This window comes from Girardinichthys multiradiatus, chromosome 23, assembly GCF_021462225.1.
Source record: "Girardinichthys multiradiatus isolate DD_20200921_A chromosome 23, DD_fGirMul_XY1, whole genome shotgun sequence".
Taxonomy (NCBI): Eukaryota; Metazoa; Chordata; class Actinopteri; order Cyprinodontiformes; family Goodeidae; genus Girardinichthys; species Girardinichthys multiradiatus.
The window spans coordinates 21,150,068-21,171,132 of record NC_061815.1 but is presented as its reverse complement, the minus strand read 5'-3'; the positions used below and the strand labels follow the sequence as shown (position 1 = coordinate 21,171,132).

The following is a 21,065-nucleotide window of genomic DNA, read 5'->3' as shown; positions in this document are numbered from 1 at the left end:
TTTACGTTCTGAAACAAAAGTTCCTACATTTTATCACTTGGTGTAGATCACATCAGTTCTTCCTACCTGTGGTCACTTAATCGCTTACTCAGTTATTGCTGCATAGTTTGTTACTAAATATCAAGATCTTGCATAAAAGCATCATTGTAAAATTTTACGTCCCCAATCTACCTTCTGAGTTTCATGATGCCACCCAGTGTCTCCCCGACAACAAAAAAATGTGTTGTCCTTGGAACAGTGTTCCTCTTCATTAATATAGAGATCAAACATTTATTGCATTTTTATTTACCCTTCAATAAAGGATATCAAGCATGCACTGCACACTGAAGCCAGATCTGGGCATTGACAAATGTTTTCTAATCTCATTCTTAAATAACTGAGAATCACCTAGAAAAACACAAAACAAGAATTATGCCCAGATTAAAAAAAAAAAAAAATCTAAAACTATTTGTACCAATTTACAACTTAAGTTGCAGTGGAAAGTATTTCATAATCTAAAAAAAAAAGAAGAAATAAAGCAAGTCAACTTAAGCAACGCTATAAAACTGAAACAATATACACCGTAGGGTTATCTGATGAGTAATTGTGACAGCAGTAAGGGGCAGCTCCTGCAGCAGAACTTCAGCGCTGTCAGGAGATGTCAAATGTGTCTGCAGAGTACGGAGAGCACAGTGTCCCTCCTCTGTCCCTCTGCATCCTTCTATAAAGGTCATAGCCTCTCCTCTCCTCTTTCGTTCTGTGCTTTACCATCTTCACATACACTTGGTACACAGCCAAGTGAAGGCAACAATGCACCTGTGGACACAATGAGATAGAGTACAAAACACTATACAAAACACCCTGACCCCCTGCTTCTGGCCAGAAGCCAGGGTTTGAGAACGAGTAAAACAGGCATTGCAATTTTACAGACCCCATATTTGTTTTTTTTTAAAGGCAGTGTGCTCAAACTCTTTAAATGTTCGATTTATTTTCCAACAGTACATTACCAACACAAGGAAAGAAAGAAAATAAAACATCTACCAGTGAGCTTCCACCCTACAAATAAAACAGCTAAGGAAGGTTTCATCAATAAAAATGGTCTGCAGAAACAGTTTTTTCCCCGTGTCAGAAGTTGCATGCACTCAACATCGACAAGAATGTTTTCATTTTAGGCCGGTAATGATTCATTTGAATCATTCTTTATTGGGATAGGGTGATGATGCAATATATAACTTTGGTTAATGTGAAAAGGTACTGGGTGCACAGTTAGAAATTATTGTGGATTTTCTCAAATCCACTAATTCTCAAAATTATAAATACAAGCTCAATATATACATACCCCCCACTGATATTATGATAAATGTCACCAAACAAATTACAAAGAAACCTAACAATGCTTGTAGCCATCAAGGTTCTGGCATATTTTTGGCTAGATGTTTCGACTGCTCTTTACAGGAATGGTAGAGCTCATTTAAATTAGTTGGTGTCCTCTCACAGACATACCTTATAAGCCTCATCCTTAAACCTCCAACAGGGTTGAGCTCTTAGACAATCAAAACAATTGTTTGTTTGCATTAATTTATTCCACCATAAGAACAAGAGATATGGTCCCAAACACAGATCTAAACTAGTTTGGCTTAAGCTATGGTGGTTCCTACCTTGTTTTTCAAAACCCATATTAATTTAATCTGAGAACCACAGTTTGGGTCAGATGACTGAAACTTGAGTATGGTGTCCCAACCAGACAATGGTCTCACACATACAATGCAACTGGTATTGGAATGGATAAAGTAGGCTGATCTCAAGCTTCTGGAATAACCCTGACCTCAACACTATTTTAAATTTATGGACAATGCTTTAAAGTCAGCCCCATGCCCCATGTCAGGAAACCAAGCAATTTTAAATATTATTTAAAACAAGTGTGGTTAAATATCAAACTAGACTTATGCCAGAACCTTGTTGATGGCAATGAATGTATCTGGATTCTCTGCAGCTTGCCAAAGATCAGACCAAATGTTAGGGAAAAATACAAACATATTATTCCTCCACCCTGAAAAAGAAAACGGCCCAAAATTTGACATGATGTAGATACGTGTATGTAAACTTCTGACCCCAATGCAAATGTATTAGTAAATTCAGGTACAATTTAGTTTGTGTTATACAATAACTACAACAAAATTCCTAACGAATTAAACAAAGCAGTTATTTTGCCTTAAAATACCTCAATCACACCAAAAAAGCAGGAACACCTCAGCTGTGTTTTTGATATATCAAGACGTTTCTTTATAATTTAGCACCTAGTGCTATTGTCATCCCACAATGAGAAAGATTTACAGACCTCACTATACCTAAAAAATACTGAATCTGAAATTCCTTCACTCTGAAGCCATCTTTTCCATTATGTGAGGCGAGGCTGCAGCACGGCATTGAGGTTTCGCAGAGGTCTAACCCTCTCTTTGTCCAGAGAGCCCTCTCCTTTAACACATAATTCAACCCCTCTGGCAGAGACTCGCAGTGCAGGTGGCCCTTAAAAGAGGCTTCTTATTGGCTAGCTTTTCGAACTGGCACAACTCCATTGTTGCTGGTTTTTCTCCGGCCCGTGAGAAAAGTCCCACGGTCAGCGTGACACTGCAATGCGTGTTTGTCTGCTCCCATGGCAACCAGATGTGAGGCGTGGTGGCCATAGTAACTTAATCCCTTGTTCTGCTCAGCAGCTGTGTGCTGCTACATGGTTTTTCTAATGCCTATGTTTTAGTTCATTAGTACTGTGATATGTTTGACTGCAATTGGTGGCAGAAATAAACATTGGGGTGATCTGACAAGTAAAATGACATCAATTAAAACGAGAGAAAACAAAAGAAATTCCTATAAAAAAAGAAAAAAGTTTTTTTTTATGTCCATGAACACAGGCAGTTCTAGTTCTGTACAGGTGAAGTGAAAGGACAGAGGTGTTGAAGTCCCCTTCAGATCCCATTGTAGATGTCAAAGTGGTGACAGAATGGACAGGAAGCCGGGTGCCTAACACCTTGGACCTATGCCCTTTCTCCCAAGATACCGCAGAACCGCAAAGTTATAGGTGCTTGACACTGTATAGGTCAGCTATAGAAAGAAAAGAAAAAAAAGATGAAAAGACCAACAGAATTCTGGATATCAAAAAACATAAGAACAAAACATGATGGTGCTAATAGTTTTAGCTTGATATAACAGTTTCTGTAATGGAGCCTGCAAGTATAATGGTTGCGTGCCTGGCTGGAACACCACCAGACATTACAGCTTTATTATGCTGGCTGAGTCAGCTGACAAAGAGGAACAGAGAGCAATAGTACAAGAGTCATCAGTCATGGAGGCCTAAGATGCCTCGCCTCCTACAGTCACATGAGCCACAGCATGGTTGTTGTACCCCTAACTTCCCATCAGCTTCAACACTCACCAGAGCCAAGAGAGTGATGCCCGCACCGGCAAAGGCAGCAATGTACAGGTTATAGGTCATCCAATACTAATAGGAGGAGATCAGAATGTTTTTGTTTTTTTTCACATTCTGTCAGGCCAATGATAAAATGCAACATGTACCAGAACTTGAATTCTTACCTCTCTGGTTTTGCAAACATTGGACAGGGTCATACCACAAGCTTTTCCTGGTACCGCACTCCATGGCAAGAGCCCTGAGGGGAAACATAACTTATTTTAGTTCTGATCTAAATAAATGGATACAAACATAACCATTAACAGTATTGTTCTTACCGTCAACGAATATTAACACTGTGCACCATTCTAAACAGCAACATTAAACAGACACCATTAATTGCAGTGTTGCAGCGCTAGCCACACCCTTTGGCAAATAGTCAACGAGTGTATATAACCGCTGCCCCTGTGTAATGGAGAGACGAGGACACACATATTGACCAATAACCTGCTAATTCAAAGGAAAACAAAGTGAGAGAGAGAAGCGGGAATCAAAACAGTTCCCAATTAGTAGCTGGCTCCTGTCGTTCACCTCAAACAGTCGGCTCTAAGAGCCGTTTCGTTTGCGACTGACATAAGGGCTGGTGGTTCATTTATGCTGATTTCCATTTCCATTTGAAATCCTACCTTGTATCTGGGAATTATAACACACTGAACTCAACCATGCTCCAGTTCCAAGCCAAAAACCATGGAGATTGGAAAACAAGCTCAGTAATTAGGCTAACTACTATTAGCAATACAAGATGATGGCTAACACAATCAAAACAGTATTTCTCAGAATTTTCTATTTTTTAAACACTCCAGCAACATACATTAAATGACAGTGTATATATAGTACTGTGTGTGTGAAAGATTTAATGACATACAAACTCTCAGATGGGCTAATACCTAGCTATAGCTGAAGTAAAAAAAAAAACGAAGTTGAGGCAGACATACTGAATGTTGAGATAGGGGTTGGTGAGAAACCACCAAAATTTCATACATGGAATTCCAGCTTTACCATTTAACTTTCCATTTTTTTCCAGCTTAGAAATTGGACATTTCAACTACTGAAATTTCTAAGCAATGGCAAAAAATATGATTTTTTTACCTTAACATTTGTTTTTATGTGATCAGAATTTCTATCCATATTATTTTACTTGCAAACCTCATTACCTGCTGTGGTCTTTTAAAATATGATAATGCTCATCCTCTGAACATTGGGAGAATTTCAGTTTTTAAATGATCACACTATTGGACAACGGCCTACTATGCGTCATATCAAATGCTGGTTATTCAGGGCCGCTTCACTAGTATTTTGATTTGGAGTTTGGTGATTAGATCTAAAAATTCTAATTGTGTAAGGCTGCCAAAACATGGATTGTTACCGTATTGCCTTGCATCAACACAGAGCTGGTTGATACTTGCTGGGGTCTCAGTAAGAAGGTCAATAGTGCGGCAAGTTGCACCCATGTTGTAGAAGAAGTAGACCGGCAAGGCCGAGAAGGCAAACACCAGCAGCCACAGCACAGCAAGAACGTACGTCATCACTATAAACTGTAAAGGGACATTATACATTAAGTAGTGCACAAAAGTAATCTGTAATGGTTATTTTCAGTCTCCTAAAATATTCCTGTGAGCCTAAAAGATCTTCAACACCCACAGGAAGTCATTTAAGTGTTACTTCTAACCAATCTCCCCATTCCCTTTTACTTGTCCCACTCTGGTCCTGCTCACCGAGGAGCTGAGGCATCGGCCACACATGGTGCTCCTGAACTCTCCGAAGGTTTGCTTGGCAGCGCTTGTGGTGTAGAAGCCCTCAGCCAGCAGCGCAATGCAGTAGAGGAAGAAAAACGAGGCCAAACCATAAATGGCATACTGGAAATATTGAATGCTGAAAGAGTGAAAAAAACAGACAAAAGGAAGGCTTATGCAAAATCTATACCATAAAAACTGGAGACTGTATCTCATAAAAGATAGCTTACATATAGGCAAGAGTGTTGTAGTCCTGACGGTTCCGGGCAAAATAGTCCTCAATAAGTCTTTCCATTTCTGTGAGTGCCTGGTGACCACAACCGCAGAACAGGGAAATGCCAGAGAAGCAGAGCAGTGTGGCAACAAGTGAGCAATATGGCACCCCGGCCAAACAGCGCATACAGCAGTCATAGCAACCTATTAGTCAAGAAGGCAAGACCATGTAATTAGTATACACTTTTTGCATTACTGTTTAAGTGTTTTCCCAAGAAAAAAAATTAACAAAACTGGGTTAGAAGCACAAAAATCTAGAGATGGTTATCAAAGAATCAGAGAAACCAAAAATGAACTATCCAAATGGCTTGACAGTTGTAATTGCAACTATGCACGGTCTGGTTACAGGTATCAATTTATACAAAAACCACATAAAATCATCATAGCTTTCCTGTTGTTTACAGGGATTTAAATAAAATGTCATAGACAGTGACGTGGTTTTCTCCAGCTGTATATAGGGTCATGTAGGGCCGCCCCTGGGCCATCCGTTTCTGTGGACTGCTGCTCAGGTGGCTGCTATACCTTTCCTTCACAAGAGACAAATTCCGCTGTTGGAATGGTTTCTCGTCTCAAAACACAGGGATAGTCATGGTGTGGAAACTAAAAGGTACCCTACCCATGATTCTTATAAAAACTGTTTTAAAACTACAGGTGGCAACCTGTACAGCATGTCTGTAAGGCAGGCGACTAGAGACTGGCTCCATCAACAGATAGCCCAACTTATTAAACAACTCATATCAGCTCAGTACTTGTAAACATTTTAATCTACCAGGTGTTTATAATATTATTTTGGTTAATTTTGTGTATTAAAATTAAAATAGCAATAAATAAATAAATAAATAGTGACATTGTAACTGTAATAGTTTGTGGTGTAACAAGATCCTGTCGCACGATTTCTCTTGTCAAAGTGAAGTCTGTCCAAAAATCTGCTATCCAATTGCTGTCAGGATGTAACTTCGTCCAGAAAAATAAGTCTATACAATTATTATGAGTAAGTGCTGAAAGCATCTCAAGACTCTTATTTTCAAGTATAAAAGAAAGCAGTTCTTGAGTTGACCTTGCTGAGTTGATGCAATCAGCAAACAAAAACGGCATCAAGTTGGACAACAACACTGAAGAAGCCTCCACTGGGTGCTGTTCATTTTGGGTACAGAATGAGTCTTCTGCTGTGGGATGTTGTGTGCCAACCATGCATCAATTTGTACCCAGTGTTACATTCTGTCTTTGATTTAAAGTAGTCTTCTACATTTTAATATTTCACAAATAGTATGTTGATATCCAAGAAATAAGATCTACTAGCAGGAGATTACTTATTTTGGATCAGAACTTAAATAAATGAAAATGGAGGTAATGTAAACTTTTCTAATACTTTAAATTGTATTAACTGTGAGATTTGTGTATTTTAATGTCCATTTATGTGTATAATTCATGAAAATACCTAACTACAATGCGACACAAACCTATACAGCAAGGTTTGTATACAAGTATAAAATGACAATGCCTAGCAATGTGTAGCCATGAAAGGTGGGTGCAATTGACCTGCACAACTTTTACATTACTTGTCTGGCAAAAGTTTTTTATACTCTGTAGAAATAAAAAATATGCAATATAAGCTGTGCTGCTGCCAGCGGTGCAAAGGTTGGCCTCTGTTTTGAATCTTTCTGTCTGAGCCAAAGGGCAACCTTAGAATTATTTCACACCCTTAGTATTAAACAAACATCAATACAGCAACATGGACAAAAACAATGGGGATTTTCTTTTTTTTACTTTTCTTAAAATATTGCTAAAATCTCTATAACCTTTCAATGTTGTGTATGGTTTCATGTCATGAGCTTGAGTAACTGTTCCTCTTCTGTTACAAAGTAAAATTACATAATTTTACTTAAAGTTATTATTAAAAAAATCTCAAACGAGCTCATGTAAAGTAACAATTTATATTACAAACACCAATTTAGTTAGTAAAAATTTGTCCACAACACTTTGACTTAAATTAAGTTGCAGCATAAGTTCAGTCATTGAAAGTGTGCCATCACCACAGTTGTCATGTGCCTTTTAGATGGCTGCCAAGGGCCAAAGCTACAAGGGAAATGCATCTGCCTGGACCCCACCCCAAACCCTGACTCCATTCACCACCCTGCAATGAAGAGTGTGAGAAAAGCAGGAGGACAAGGGACTGAAGACACAGCAAGGCAGAGATGGAGAGAGGATGCTTTTGTGACTGCAGAGACAACAGTCTTTGTCCCACAGCATTGTGGGAGCACAAGGGCCACCAATGTCAAGCAAACAAAAGCCAGAAGCACCTCTTTGGTTTAGACACACACATGCACACACTCAGACTTCCTTCAGAGGGGAGACAGAAAGGTTGGGGGAGAATGATAGAAACTGGGGTGCTGCCAGGGCTGGAGGAGGATGAAAATCTGAACAAACAATGCAACTTGTGTACATATGTGACTTTGCACACGGATGGGCACAATGGGAGCAGACAGACTGTGGTTGGTACCGTTACAGTAAACACAGATGGCAAGAGGAACAACGTGATAGCTCTTTAACTGAATATGTTTACACTGGCTTTGTTGGCTGTGTGGGTGAGAGATATAGGCCTACAAACGGTGACTTCTGCCATTCAGATAGTAGGCCTATAACAAGACGGAGTACAAAGGCAAGAAGTAAAGGAACATCGCTCCTAAAAGTATGATGTAAATCAGGCGCTCACGTGCTTTCCGTCGCACCTTGCTTCAATTAACCAATTAAGACAGGAGCAACAGCAGTAATCTGAGTCGCTGCATACTGTGGATCTACATGAAAAACACTGGATCAAAAAACAATCCGTGTTTGAAAACGTAAAGCTGTGGCTAGTTTCCCACTCTAAAAATTGAGAAAGATTGCCACCGTAAGCAAATGCGACAAGGCTCCTCTTAAAGTAGCCCTGCCATCTCAAGCATGAAATAAATCGCATAATATCAGCAGCGCATCAGGCTGTGATAGCTGCCCTCTAAACTGACAGACAGGACCTTAATAACTTCTGACGCTCCCTCACAGTCCCTCTCACATCAGCGTGCGATCACACGCAATCAAACTGAGATTTGATTTAGAATAAAACCGAATCCGTTAAGAAAAGGAAAAAAGTCCGCTGGGTTGGAAGTTTCTTACCCATGTCTGGAAGGAAGCGTTCAGGAGTTGTTGACTTCACCGCAGCTGGTCCGCTAATAATGTGCGCCTCTCTCGCCCTCAGCCCCCGTATATCAATCTCACAACTCACGTTCTGTCTCTCCACCACCCCCAAACAATGGACAGAGCCGACGATGACTGCATGTGCAACCTTAAAGAAACAATGTCGCTTTTCAATGAACTTAAGGCCGAGGGATAATGAAGAGGTCAGGCCTCTTATACTTGCAGATATCGAGTAAGGTCACTGCTAATGCTGATTTGCATGGAGGGAGCAACGCACATTTTATGCAAATACCGAAGTGGGCAGGGGTTTTTATTCCCATGGAAAAGTTTTATTCCCCAGACAATTAGTCATCAAATCTTAAGGGATTATTACAAAATGATGGTCATGATGAGGTGGCTGCGCGTTAATCTCAACAAACTGGAATATCATCAAAAAGTCGGTATGTATTTATTATTAGAAAATGTCTATTTTGTTAATTTTATTGATTAGGGCTTACACATTATGGAAAGCCCAAATTCAGTTCTCTCAAATAAGCAGAATATCAAATGAAACCAACAAAAATTATATAATACAGAAAAGTAAAATGTAAAATAATTAAATTAGCTTCTTCTGGACATATCTTAGCAGAACCTTTTTTTTTACACATGTCTGACACAACTATTGTGTGATAGGTCAGAAATTTGTATTGGGTGGGGTTAATGCAGAAAAGTAGAACATTTTATTTTGCCAAAATTTCTCCTGTCACTCCATCCCAGGAGTTCTGCATGTATGTTTGTTAGTATGAAATGTCCTGGTCTTAACAAACATTATGGTTCTTGCCATCTTGAGTAAAAAAATACATTTCTTAGTTCTTGGAGCATGTACAGAACTTTACAGAAGCAGGTGCTGGTACTTTTGGCAGTAGGACAGGTGCCAGGTCCAGTAAGAAAATTAAGTCTTGCTTGTCAACAGACGGAAGTATGAGGTGCAATTCCCTGATGAAGGGCTGCACTGACTTTGTATTCATAAAACCCAGTAGACCAACAGCAGACGCCCAAATCATCACAGACTGTGGAATGTTCACATAGGACATCAAGCATGGATTACCTTTCCCCTCTTCCACCAGAATCGGGGACCTTGAAATCCAAATGAAATGCAATGCCTAATTTATTTTCCTGTAGCCAAGCTTCAATGCTTCTGATATTGTACCTGATTCAGTACTGGTTTAACACAAGGAAAAGAACAGTTACAGCCTATGAACTGGATTTGTCTGTGTGTGATGGCGGTCAAAGGACTGAGCCCAGCATCAGGGCAAGCCTGGTTAATGCCCTCCAAAATCCTGAATGGGCTTTGCTTCACAATCCTCTTAATGTTGTGATTATCCCTGGTCTGCACCTTTTGTACCTTAATTTTTCCTTCCACTTAACATCCCATTAACATGCTTGTAAAGAGGCAATTTTAATAAAATTTTTACTCTCTGTGAAAATCTTTTAAAAGAATGATCTTCTCCTTACCCTTCTTGTGGAGAGTGTCAGTGACTGTTTGCTAGACCGCGGTCATTGTGATAACATAACATTTATGCATGAAATTATTGGTTTCATGCAGTATATTCTTTTTAAGAAACTGAATTTTGGGTTTTTGATAACTATAAACCATAATGATCAAAATTAACAAAAATAAAAACTTGAATTATATATATAATGTATGAGGTTTACTTTTGGAATCAATTACTGAAATAAAGAAACTTTTTGATGACATATCTATTTATTGAGCTAATCACAAAGAAAAGGACTTACTGGGTGGTGCAGATCTTCTAAATATTGAACAGCACAACTTTCAGTCATTTCTAAAGGCGTGATGTGTAAATTATGTTTTATTTAGCAAAAAATGAGCAATTAGACGAGTTGATACAGGCTTACTTAAATATAAAGGAAATGACACAAAACCTATTTACATAAATACAATAATCATGGATTTTTTGAAAGTATGTATTGTTGGTAAATGAAACATGAAATAAAACTTGCCTGTGAATAGTCATCTGAGGCTTTCCAGACTGAGGAAAACTGTCAGATCCTATCATAGCGCCAACTATGAGACACAGCCGTGAACATAAAAACTGCCTCAGATGATGCCGTTGGTGAGCCTGATGCATGTTTTGTCATTGCTATCTTAAATCGCCCATTATGTTTTGGAATGTTAACAAACTTATGGATAACTAAAAGCTGGACAATGGGACAAATTAGTGGCATTGAGGAGTAGCAAGTCTCTCAACGCCTCATGGTTCTTAAATAAAAAAGCATAACAACAACAAACAAACAAACATACAAAATAACTAACATTTTATCCCCACAATCTTTATATGACAAGATCATAAAATCCCCCAAAATGCAGCTCAAAAAATAATCCACAGGGCATTTGGAATTGTTGCTCTAGATAAACTGAAACCTGAGTGAAAGAAGATTCGTTGATAGTGTAGCAGGGCAGCAGGGACACATCACTGTTCTCAGGCAATATGACAGCTGCAAAGTGAGAGACTGTCTTCTGATTCATTCTCTCCCTCTTGGTCAAATTACAAAGGACAGGATTTGGCGTCCTCTGCGTCCACTAGATGGCAGACTTTCCCCTGCCAACTGCATGGTTTTAAAGCTGCATTTTTAGCTTCATATAACAAAATACAGATATATTTTATGTAAATCTTTTCTTAAATCTTCTAAAATACAATGCTGTAAAAATACTTTGCAATCATAATGTAAATATCTTTACCAAAAGTACAATAAATTACATTATCTTGTAATCCAATAGACTCTTTAATTTCTCGTATGAAGAGACTAGTTTAATTTAATTCCTAACTTGGTTTTGGAGCTCCTTATTTGTTCCCAGTTAACGTAGTTATCCTCACAGTGTGCGGCTTATTAGATTATTTATTTTTGAAGCAGCTAGCTCAGACATCCTCAGAGACACAGCTCATGTTATACAAGCCTTGTTCTCCACTAACCAGGTTGTTGTACATTGTGTTTTACAGGTTCCGTCTCCCTGCTTTTCTTCTTTCCTCCTCACACAGGCCTACACTAAACGGAGCCCTATGCTGTACAGATTTTGAAAAGTTAAAATAGTTCCTCCGCCCACTCTGGGCAATTATTTGCTCCCAAATGCGTAAACACACTGTATCCTGGCTCATTCATATTTAATGCAGAACTTAACCTGCTTTAGATCTAATTTGTTCCTCCAAATTTATCCGAACGTGATGCCAGCTGCTATTTGTAAATACGTCTTTGAGTAGAGTGTGACTTCTCTCTAAGTGTCAGGTATTAAAACGGCACACCTTATGGGAAGCCGGGCGCAGTAGAATACTATTCCTGCCTTTTGGGCGCGATCCAACCTTGTGGTTTAGAACCAGAGTTATCACCTAACGGCTGCGAGGTGGAGACTTGAGATGTTTGTGTGCCTCTCAGCTCTTCACTCACGGAGCTCGTCTCAGGGCTACTCCTTTAGATACTTTCATCACTTCCCCTCTGAAGGAACATTAAACCTTTTTGTGTGTCTAAATAATGTAGGATCCCCATCACTCAAAGTCAGGAACCTGAGATGGGCCCAATCAACTTGTTGCACAGTTATCTTACATTTCATGCTTTCTTGGGAATGTTTTGGGTTGATAAAGTTACCTCTAACCTGAGTGTTATCACTCAGTGGATATGCTATGTTCATCATTGACTTGTTATGTCTATAACATTTTCAAAGAAAAATTCTTCTCTTATCAGCTCTTTCTTTGGTCACATTGTGTGGGGTGCTTATCAAAAACCTCCTGGACTTTGCTTCTGCTTCTGAATAGAGTAATTGCAGAAGCATGGAAGGATTTTTTTGAACTGCATAAAGCCCAAGATAAATCCTCTCAAAATGTTTAATTCTCTGGCTGTTTTCATCCTTGAAACTGTGAGTGAGATTACTCACTGCTTGCTTTGAGCTTTTATTCATCAGAATAATATTTGTCTTTGATTCTAAGTGGAATCTCATTCTCGACTGCCCGTCCCTTCATTTTCTTCCGCGGACATTTTCTGTGTTTCAGATACAAGTAAACTGTTGTCAGAAACAAAACCATGGTTACTACTGTCATACTGAGCAAAAGATAAAAGTATATCATTTGAACCGTTCTGACAGTTTCCACCTCACAAAAAGGAGACTTAGATGTACTTTGAATCAAATCAGATCTCCCGGTCCATACAGGTGCCTTATCTAGATAGCACTGATCCGTGCTCTCATTAACCAACAGGTTAATCCAGACAGTGGTGTAAAGTGGAATTGGCTTTCCATTGTCCCTTACTACAATGAACAGGTGATGCATTCCCATATCTTTGTGTAAAAGCTTCTGACTTAAGGTGATGTTCCCTGATCTTGAGTCCACCTGGAAGGGGTTGTTGTGCTGCGCTGACTCTGGTGCAACAACAGAATATGTAATCTCTGAATTAAAGCCTGAGTCTTCATCGACGGCGTAGATCTTTGTTACAGTTGTACCCACCGGAGTACCTGGTGAGACAGCCAGGCATGAAAAATTGCTGCTGGGAAGGATCACTTTGGGCTCGTTGTCATTAATGTCCTCTACAAAGACGGTCACCCTGGCAGTGGATGTTAAAGCCACCGGATGTCCATTGTCGCTGACCACCAGGAAGAGTTCATGATGGTTCGTCATCTCGTGGTCCAAGTTGGCAGTGGTCTGCAGCATCCTTTGCATGCTATCCACAGCAAAAGGTGCGCTGTTCTTTACAACTTGCAATTCTAAATTTCCATTCTCTCCTTCATCTGGATCTTCCATCTCTATCTTTCCCACCAGAGCAAATGGTGGTGCATTCTCAGGGACGAAAAAAATGAAGTGAGGAGTACAAAAAACAGGTGCATTGTCATTCTGATCCAGAACATGAATAATTACAGAGGCCTGGGACTCCAGGGAAGGAAATCCGCCATCTCGAGCAAACACAATGAGTTTGTACGTACTGTTCTGCTCCCTATCCAGAGGAACCAATGCAGACAGTTGGCCTGTCACAGAGTCAACTTTAAAGATGGCAGATACGTGTTTGTCTAGTCTGTATGTCACCCTGCCGTTGAGGCCGCTGTCTGCATCAGAAGCTGATAACTGCAGCAGCGTTAACCCTGGCTTGTTGTTTTCCTGCACTTCCAGCTGGTAGTGACACTGGGAGAAATGTGGGGCATTATCATTGACATCCTCCACAATCACCCTGATCTCTTGCTGAGGCAGAGCGATCACAGACCTTTCAGATGAACTCCCTTGCACTACCACAGAAATGTGATATTCACTTTTCATCTCATAGTCTAGGGGCTTTGATGTGTAAAGCAGATATTTGCCACTCTGTGGGCTCAAAATGAAAGGCACATCACCCTCAATGGCAAGAGATGAGTCTTTAAAGCTGCTGTCACCCTCAAGCTCTAAAACGGCTAAGGCAGTGGGGGGGTGGCTCTCTGGTAGCAGAATAGTCTGGTTGTAATGCTCAGCTATGAACCCGATCTTGATTGTTAGACCTTGGGTTGCCTTGGGGAGAAGGGATACGGTTACCTGAGTCTCTGCTGGTGGGCAGTGAAGGCCGCTTGCTAAGACTTTTAACACCAGCTCCTCAGAGCTGTCTCTTTCGAGGTCTTGCATTAGTCTAATGTGACCACTGTGACTGTTGAGGAATAAGAGTTTCTTAGCCCTTTCAGAGACCTTGGGACTGAGGGAATAAACAATGGCAGCATTTGGGCCCACATCTAGGTCTGTAGCGACTACCTGAGTGACCACTGTGTTCTTCTTGGAGCCCCCTGTGATTGTTGCACTGTGTGGGCTGTCAGGATGAAAGCTTGGACAGTTGTCATTAACATCTGTCACTGTGACAATTATAGACACTGATGCACTCAGAGGCTGTTCACCACAGTCAGTAGCTACCAGCTGCATCTGATACAGGTCCAGACTCTCCCTATCCAGGGCCGTTTGTACAATAAGCAGAATTATTTGTCCATCTTCTTCAACCTTTAAAGTAAAAACTCCTCCAGAACCTTTGAGTTTGTACATCAGTTGTCCGTTTGGTCCACTATCTCTGTCCTGAGCCTGGTCATCCAGAATGAGACTGGTCCCTATAGGTATATCCTCAGAAATATTTAAGTGTATTTTGCTATTTTCAAAACGCGGTGCATTGTCATTGATGTCCTCTACGGTCACAGAAAACTGTACAAGCTCTCCAGAGGGCCCCACAACTGCGGTGTGCAAAATAATGCATTCATCAGTTTTGGTCTTCCCAGGGCAGAGGTACTCACGATCCATCTTTTGCTCAGAAATGTAAAAATTCCCAGTCTTTTCGTCCATCCAGAGGTACTCCTTGGTCAGGAGCAGGAAGGGAGGTGAAAAGTGGTTTGTTAGTGATCCAACCAGAGTACCAGGCTCTAGTTCCTCCTTGACACAGAACTGGATGGAGCCAGACATGATCTGCCTGATTTGAAGCATGACCAGCAAATTCTAAGTAAAAACATAAAGAAAACAAGTGTTATAATTTTTTGCATTTAAACCTCAAGGGGGAATGAGCTCTTGAACAACAGGAAAATCCACAATGATGGCTTGGTGATCCCTTTCAGTTATCTCTAACCAATTATTCTTCCAAACAAATGACACAAAAATAGAGAGCAAATGCCAAAGTTTGATTCGACATAATTACAGTAATTACACGAATATGCAGCAAATCCAAATTCTTAAGAGGTTCTTGATGTGCTTAATCCCTCACAAAACCAACAGATCCTAGTTTTCTTTTTTTACAATAACACAGAAACACTGAGACAGTAATAAGAACCCAACAGAACTGAAAATCTCTTTTGATTCACTGACCTGCAGAAGTCCAGCCCAGTACATATTATAAGGAGTCCCATGGCCCATTGCACTTGCACATGTTACCCAAATCGCCCGGCAGCATGTGATCACCGAGTACAGAGGCAGCAATCTGAACCTGTACAGCTGAAGACATAATTTGTTGATGCCCCTCCTACAGCACAAACACTGCCTGCCCGACTGCCTGACAGCTCTAATGTTGTGTTACAACAAGTTTGTCTGCATAAGCTGGAATTTGTTTTTCACTGTAGAACAATAACTAAAGATAGTTTTATGCAAACAAGATGCCTAACTACAGTGAAATGATTAACTTTTCTATTATAAATGTAGCAGTTTGCATACTCTTTTTGCCTTTCTGCTTACTATTAAACACTGCATAACATTTTAACTGTTAATGATCTTTTCTGCAGTCTTCCTATTTGAATCTTCTTCTGGTTGAGACAAATTCATAATCTTGATTTAAACATCTTTATATATCTGAAAATGGTCAGTAATGTTTAATGGTAGAACGTGTATTGATAAGCAGTTGTGCAAAAAGTTACTTTTTAAGATAAATGCGACAACGTTTTAAGCATTAATATTGTTTTTTGTGTGGAATAAATCTATCTAAAAAGTCATTATAATATGGGTTTATTCAATTCAATTAAAATATAATATGGGTTTATGTTTTATCACATGGCAAAAACCAGTTTTGTACAGCTAAAATAACCTCAGGATATTCCTTTAATAGCTTTTAAAGTAAAACACATGATAAAAGGCTATTTTGCATGGTCAAAAGGGTACTTTTCTTCTGTTAGTTTAGGAAACCTATAAACTGAGAACTATTTTCTCTCTAGTTTTATATGAGGTTAGGGTTAGGTGGTCTTTACCACCACTGGTAATCACGCACGGCCAATGAACTTGCATAATATTGCCCTGAGATTTCTTTGCAGGAGTTGGGGGGTCCTCTGTTGGCAGAGCAGGGTACTACTGGGAATCGGAACATTTTGATCAGAAACTCGCACTAATAAAATCAAAATCTTTAAATTCGCGTGCGACTCGCTCCACATGTCTCTCTTTGCAATACGTTTATCTCATAAATAACAAACAGGATTATCAAGTTCAGTGCACGTAAAAAGTCTCTACTATAAGGAAAGCATGTTAAGTATGTCCGCTGCGTAACGGGTTCTTCCTGCCTTCAACTTTCCGCCCACTTTTTTCCACTTATAGTACATTTCTAGGGTTTTTCTGCTACTTGATTGGTCATTCAGGTCTTCTAAACGCTGAGCGCCGGCATAGGGCGGTGTTCTGTGTAATAAAACTACATCTTACTGACAGCTTCAAGCTGCGCTGAGCAGAGAGACGCAACCGCTTGTGGTGAACTTCATCTTCTATCATGTCCTCAGATATTGCAGCCGGTGAGTCCAATGATACCTTAAAAAATAATTTCAATTATTTCAACGATGGAAAAAATAGGAAAAAACACGCATTCTCCTTTTTTTTTTTTACTACTTTTACTCATGCGTTTGTCAATGATTTATTTATCTATGGCTTGAACAGTTCAAATAAGTCAGTGTAAATTTTAAAGGTTTTTAAACAGTTTAACAATTGCAGAGCTACTTAATCCAGACACATACGTATATAGTAAACTGTTTATTTAACTGCACACATTTGTTGCATGTCCTGTGGAACAGTTACTTTATATAAGTTGATTAAGATCTTTTTACTTCTGTTATTTGGTGGTCCTCAAAATTTGGGGTTAAGACTACATCAAGAAACATGGTTAGAGAAATTAAAACATTAAATTAAAATAAAATGCGTAAAATGACAATGGCAAATAATATTTATGCGATAAATATCAGAAGATAAAAAACCCAGTGCTTATAAAGAGATACCCATAGTATAATAGTTGTTGATGCTGTTTGTTTTGTCATTATACCCCAATTGAGTTCATGATAGTCTCAGTCAGGAGTCTCTTTCATGTTATTTGGATGAGAAGCAGAAAAGTTTGAAAACTTTAGTTTTCACCAAAAGAGGAGAGTGCTCATGGTTTCTGTACTAATGTACAGCCTTTTAGGTTTTGTTTATCTTCTTTTTGTACTTAGAGGATATTTTCACATTCTCTGTTCAAACTAATTTGAACCTAAAATTGAGTTCAGAGTCGTCTTTTTACTCCCTCTATCACTGTCAGCCTTGCTGCTGAAGCTGCTCCCAGTCAGTCTTGGAGTTACCTTTCTGCATAGACTGCTTTCCAACTGCCGTCACATTTTCCACAGACTTGGAGCTGGAGCTGGGCGACGTGCTGCAGGAGTTCCAAGATGTTGTGGAGGAGCTGAAAGCCCCCCCTGAAAGCAAACACCATTCTTACCAGCACGTCCTGCACGAGGCCAAGAGTCGCATTGATGACAGTGGGGTGGAAGACTCTGATTACAGTGAGATTAAAAAACTGCACTAAACACTAAAATCGATATCCCTGTAATCAAGACGATAGAAAAAGCTTTGAGAGAATATGCAGAATGTGTGGGACGGGAAAGAGATTTTTTTCTGTGTGTGTGTGTTTTGTGGCACTAGAGGCCTGCATTTTTCAATTTTTCCGACAGTAGGCAGACAGGAAATAGGGGGAGAGAGAGGGGGAAGACATTCGGCAAAGTTTTCTGGGTCTGAACTCGAACCCTCTATATACGTGGTTCACACGCTTAACCTTTACACCACCAGCGCCGGACCAATGGGAAAGAGATTTTTGTAAATTTTTTGCTTTTATATAACAGTGTCTGTTGTCTCTGTGGGTATCACTTGACAATCTTTAATAGCCCAAACAACTGCGGCTTGACACTTCTAATTTGCATCAAATTATTGGCACAAGAGGACACAAACCCTGCAATCTTCTAAAAAAGTGTCGGTGTGGCTAATTACGAACTAGAATGAACTCCAATTATGGATAACGGGTCTTCTGTAATCTTTTCCTTTTTCCTTTCTATTGTTGCTCATTTGTCGACGGTTATGAGATGAAAGAGGCGATGTTTTCCTCTCCTCCCATGCGTCGTCATTATTGAAAGCGCGCTGGCTGCCGTTATGTTTGAAAAGGCAAGCTGCTTTCAAGTGTTCGAGCTGACACATGGGAGTCACTCACAAACAGGCATTTACCTTCACTTTAGAACATGGTATTATCATTATGAGCAACTCCTGCATTGTCATTGCTACTGATCATTTGCATGAAATGCCCTTAGTACTTATTATCTCTTCTCCATTCCTCCTCGCCACCCTCCCCTCACAGGCAGTGAAGCATCTATGGGAAACAGTTTGAATACCAGTGAGGAAGAGCTCCACCAAGCAGGCACAATGCTGGCACTGAAAGGTACTGCAACCCCCCCATCATTCCATCTTCATTCAGATAGCCATTGTTCTTACGGCGATCACTATCACTTTGGCTACTAATCGCTGTAACAACAACGCGCATGTTCCTCACATTAGGCTGCGAGCTGTTTTGTTATGAAACAACAAAGCTCCTCCTGCTGTGACTGTGGCTCCTCAGCACCCTACTTTGAAATGCTCCTGCAGGGCTCTTGTGGAGTCTGTCTCAGGTGTGTACGAGTGTGTAAATGAGCGACTCCACATGTATTCCAATGCCTTTCTGTGAGCATGCTGTTGAATTTAAATTGATGAAAAAACCCCACAAAGCTGACCAAGAAGGAATAATTTGCTCATCTTCATGGTTTTATGCACACTACCTGAGTCCTGAGGGGATCCATCTAGGTGTTGAGGATTTGAGACACTTGGAAGAGACAGCTGTCGCTTGTTCTGCAGACCCACACAGATAGATAGATAGATAGATAGATAGATAGATAGATAGATAGATAGATAGATAGATAGATAGATAGATAGATAGATAGATAGATAGATAGATAGATAGATAGATAGATAGATAGATAGATAGATAGATAGATAGATAGATAGATAGATAGATAGATAGATAGATAGATAGATAGATAGATAGATAGATAGATTCTCTTTGAGAGTGTTGGGCCAAAGGAAATACAAAAAATCTGACACATATTTCCTGACAGAAATGTTCCACTGCTGCCTTTTTTCAGCTGTTCATTGAATTATTTTTCTTTCGGTCTTTTTTCTTTTCTTCAGCCAAGCCAGACGAACTTGAGAGCTTTATCAACATGTTGGACCAGGAACTTGCGGGTATGTATTTCACTCAATCTTTTCTCCGTGTTTTTTACACTTAAGCTGACAAACCAGCAGGCTGCAATGTGCTATAAAGGTGAAGCCACTGACTGGGTTGCATGTTTTGCTACACATTGTAAAGAAGGAGTGCATAACAGAAGCCAGCTTGGTTCCCTTCATCTGTTATCACCCTTCTGTTTATCTCTGAGCACCTTTTATATGCAAATGCCATGTTTGGAGACTGAGGTAGGCTATCTACGTGTGCTTTTGTGTTAATGGCATACTTGACTACATGAGCATCATGATTCTCCTATCAGCTCTAAAGGAATAGTGCATTGGGGGCTCATGAGTGCGTATATTGCCCGTGCATGCACACAAGTAACAAAGAACAAAACATACATCTGCTGCTGCCAATGGTCTCGACAGAGAAAATTAATGTTGCAAATTAATCGCAACTCCCTCTGTATCTTTACAAGCCTAACCTATTAGTCAGTGCATGTTTGTGGCTGTGCATTGATGTATGCTTGTATGCTTCTCTTTTTATAAACTGTGGGTTGTTGTCTCTTCCCTTCCCTCCTCCCACTTTGCAGAGATGTGAACAGAGATATGGGGAGGGCGAGGCACTGAGAAGAAAGTGAGATCCACGCCAGAGCAGATCTGATGGAGCAAACGCTTCTCTCGCCTCTTCGGGGACATGGGAGGGGAAAAAAGTTGCCTTCAGAAATTAAAAGGGCACTCGCTTCGATTTTGAAATGCAAGAACACCCTCAGACACCCCTCGGCAATTCCGTGTCCAGCCAATGCCGGCACGTCCCTGCAGCGTCAGGTCCAAGATGTGTGACATATTCCTCAAAAATAGACAAAGCTTCCATCTGTCTGACATGAAAATTGCTGCCCAGAGTATGGAGAGAATGTTAAAATGCTCTAGTGCTATGCCAGTAAAAGGCCTTAAATCTTCATTTCCATGTATTTTTAAAAAGCCTGGGCTTTGCCTGGTTTAAAATTACAGATTGCACTTTAGCTTGAAAGCCTATTTGAAATCCAATGAGTTTAAATCTGCTGTGTGTCATTAAAGGCTACTTATGTATAAACATTTAAAGTGTACAGTCTTTGTGAATATCCTTTTTATATACAATGTTGTGATATTAATGCGTACATAAATAAAGCAAAATCTTGACAGAACTTTATTTTTAAGGTCTATTTTCCAATTCAGTAGAGTGACATGTTTTCATTTTAGTATAACAATGACCATCAGAGGGACCCTTTGCGGGGTGCCTTGTGACGACATTGTTGTAAATAAGCGCCGTTTATCTAAACAATCTGAACTGAAACTATCTGTGTGGTTATGCTGCTATAGGCTTGGGCTGTTGGAGGACATGAGCACTTTCGCCCTCTTCGCTGCATTCTCACACTACTCTCCAATTTTGCATTATTTGCTGTTCCTAGCTTCCTAGAA

General features: G+C 39.9%; 3 protein-coding genes across 7 annotated transcripts; 1 reads left to right on the top strand and 2 right to left on the bottom strand.

Moving 5' to 3' along the window:
- Positions 1-250: 250 nt before the first annotated feature.
- On the bottom strand, positions 251-9,053 carry plp1a (proteolipid protein 1a). Of its 5 annotated transcripts, none has more exons than XM_047353221.1 (7): positions 8,599-9,053; positions 5,406-5,482; positions 5,134-5,314; positions 4,809-4,977; positions 3,568-3,641; positions 3,410-3,475; positions 251-795 (listed from the first exon to the last, which is right to left on the bottom strand). In XM_047353221.1, exons 2-7 carry the CDS (start codon positions 5,468-5,470, stop codon positions 631-633), a joined length of 720 nt encoding a protein of 239 aa, XP_047209177.1. In that variant the 5' UTR covers positions 5,471-5,482; positions 8,599-9,053; the 3' UTR covers positions 251-630. The 5 variants fall into 5 exon arrangements, with proteins under 5 accessions (XP_047209177.1, XP_047209173.1, XP_047209174.1 ...); XM_047353217.1 differs by having other exon boundaries at positions 5,406-5,592; positions 8,599-9,052; XM_047353218.1 differs by having other exon boundaries at positions 5,158-5,314; positions 5,406-5,592; positions 8,599-9,046.
- A 2,224-nt stretch (positions 9,054-11,277) lies between these two features.
- On the bottom strand, positions 11,278-15,559 carry pcdh20 (protocadherin 20). Its single transcript, XM_047354573.1, has 2 exons — positions 15,459-15,559; positions 11,278-15,095 (listed from the first exon to the last, which is right to left on the bottom strand). Exons 1-2 carry the CDS (start codon positions 15,504-15,506, stop codon positions 12,564-12,566), a joined length of 2,580 nt encoding a protein of 859 aa, XP_047210529.1. The 5' UTR covers positions 15,507-15,559; the 3' UTR covers positions 11,278-12,563.
- Positions 15,560-16,699: 1,140 nt separating this feature from the next.
- On the top strand, positions 16,700-20,791 carry si:dkey-27i16.2 (regulator of cell cycle RGCC-like). The gene is made up of 5 exons (XM_047354574.1): positions 16,700-16,855; positions 17,714-17,869; positions 18,712-18,792; positions 19,575-19,628; positions 20,201-20,791. Exons 1-5 carry the CDS (start codon positions 16,834-16,836, stop codon positions 20,206-20,208), a joined length of 321 nt encoding a protein of 106 aa, XP_047210530.1. The 5' UTR covers positions 16,700-16,833; the 3' UTR covers positions 20,209-20,791.
- Positions 20,792-21,065: the final 274 nt, after the last annotated feature.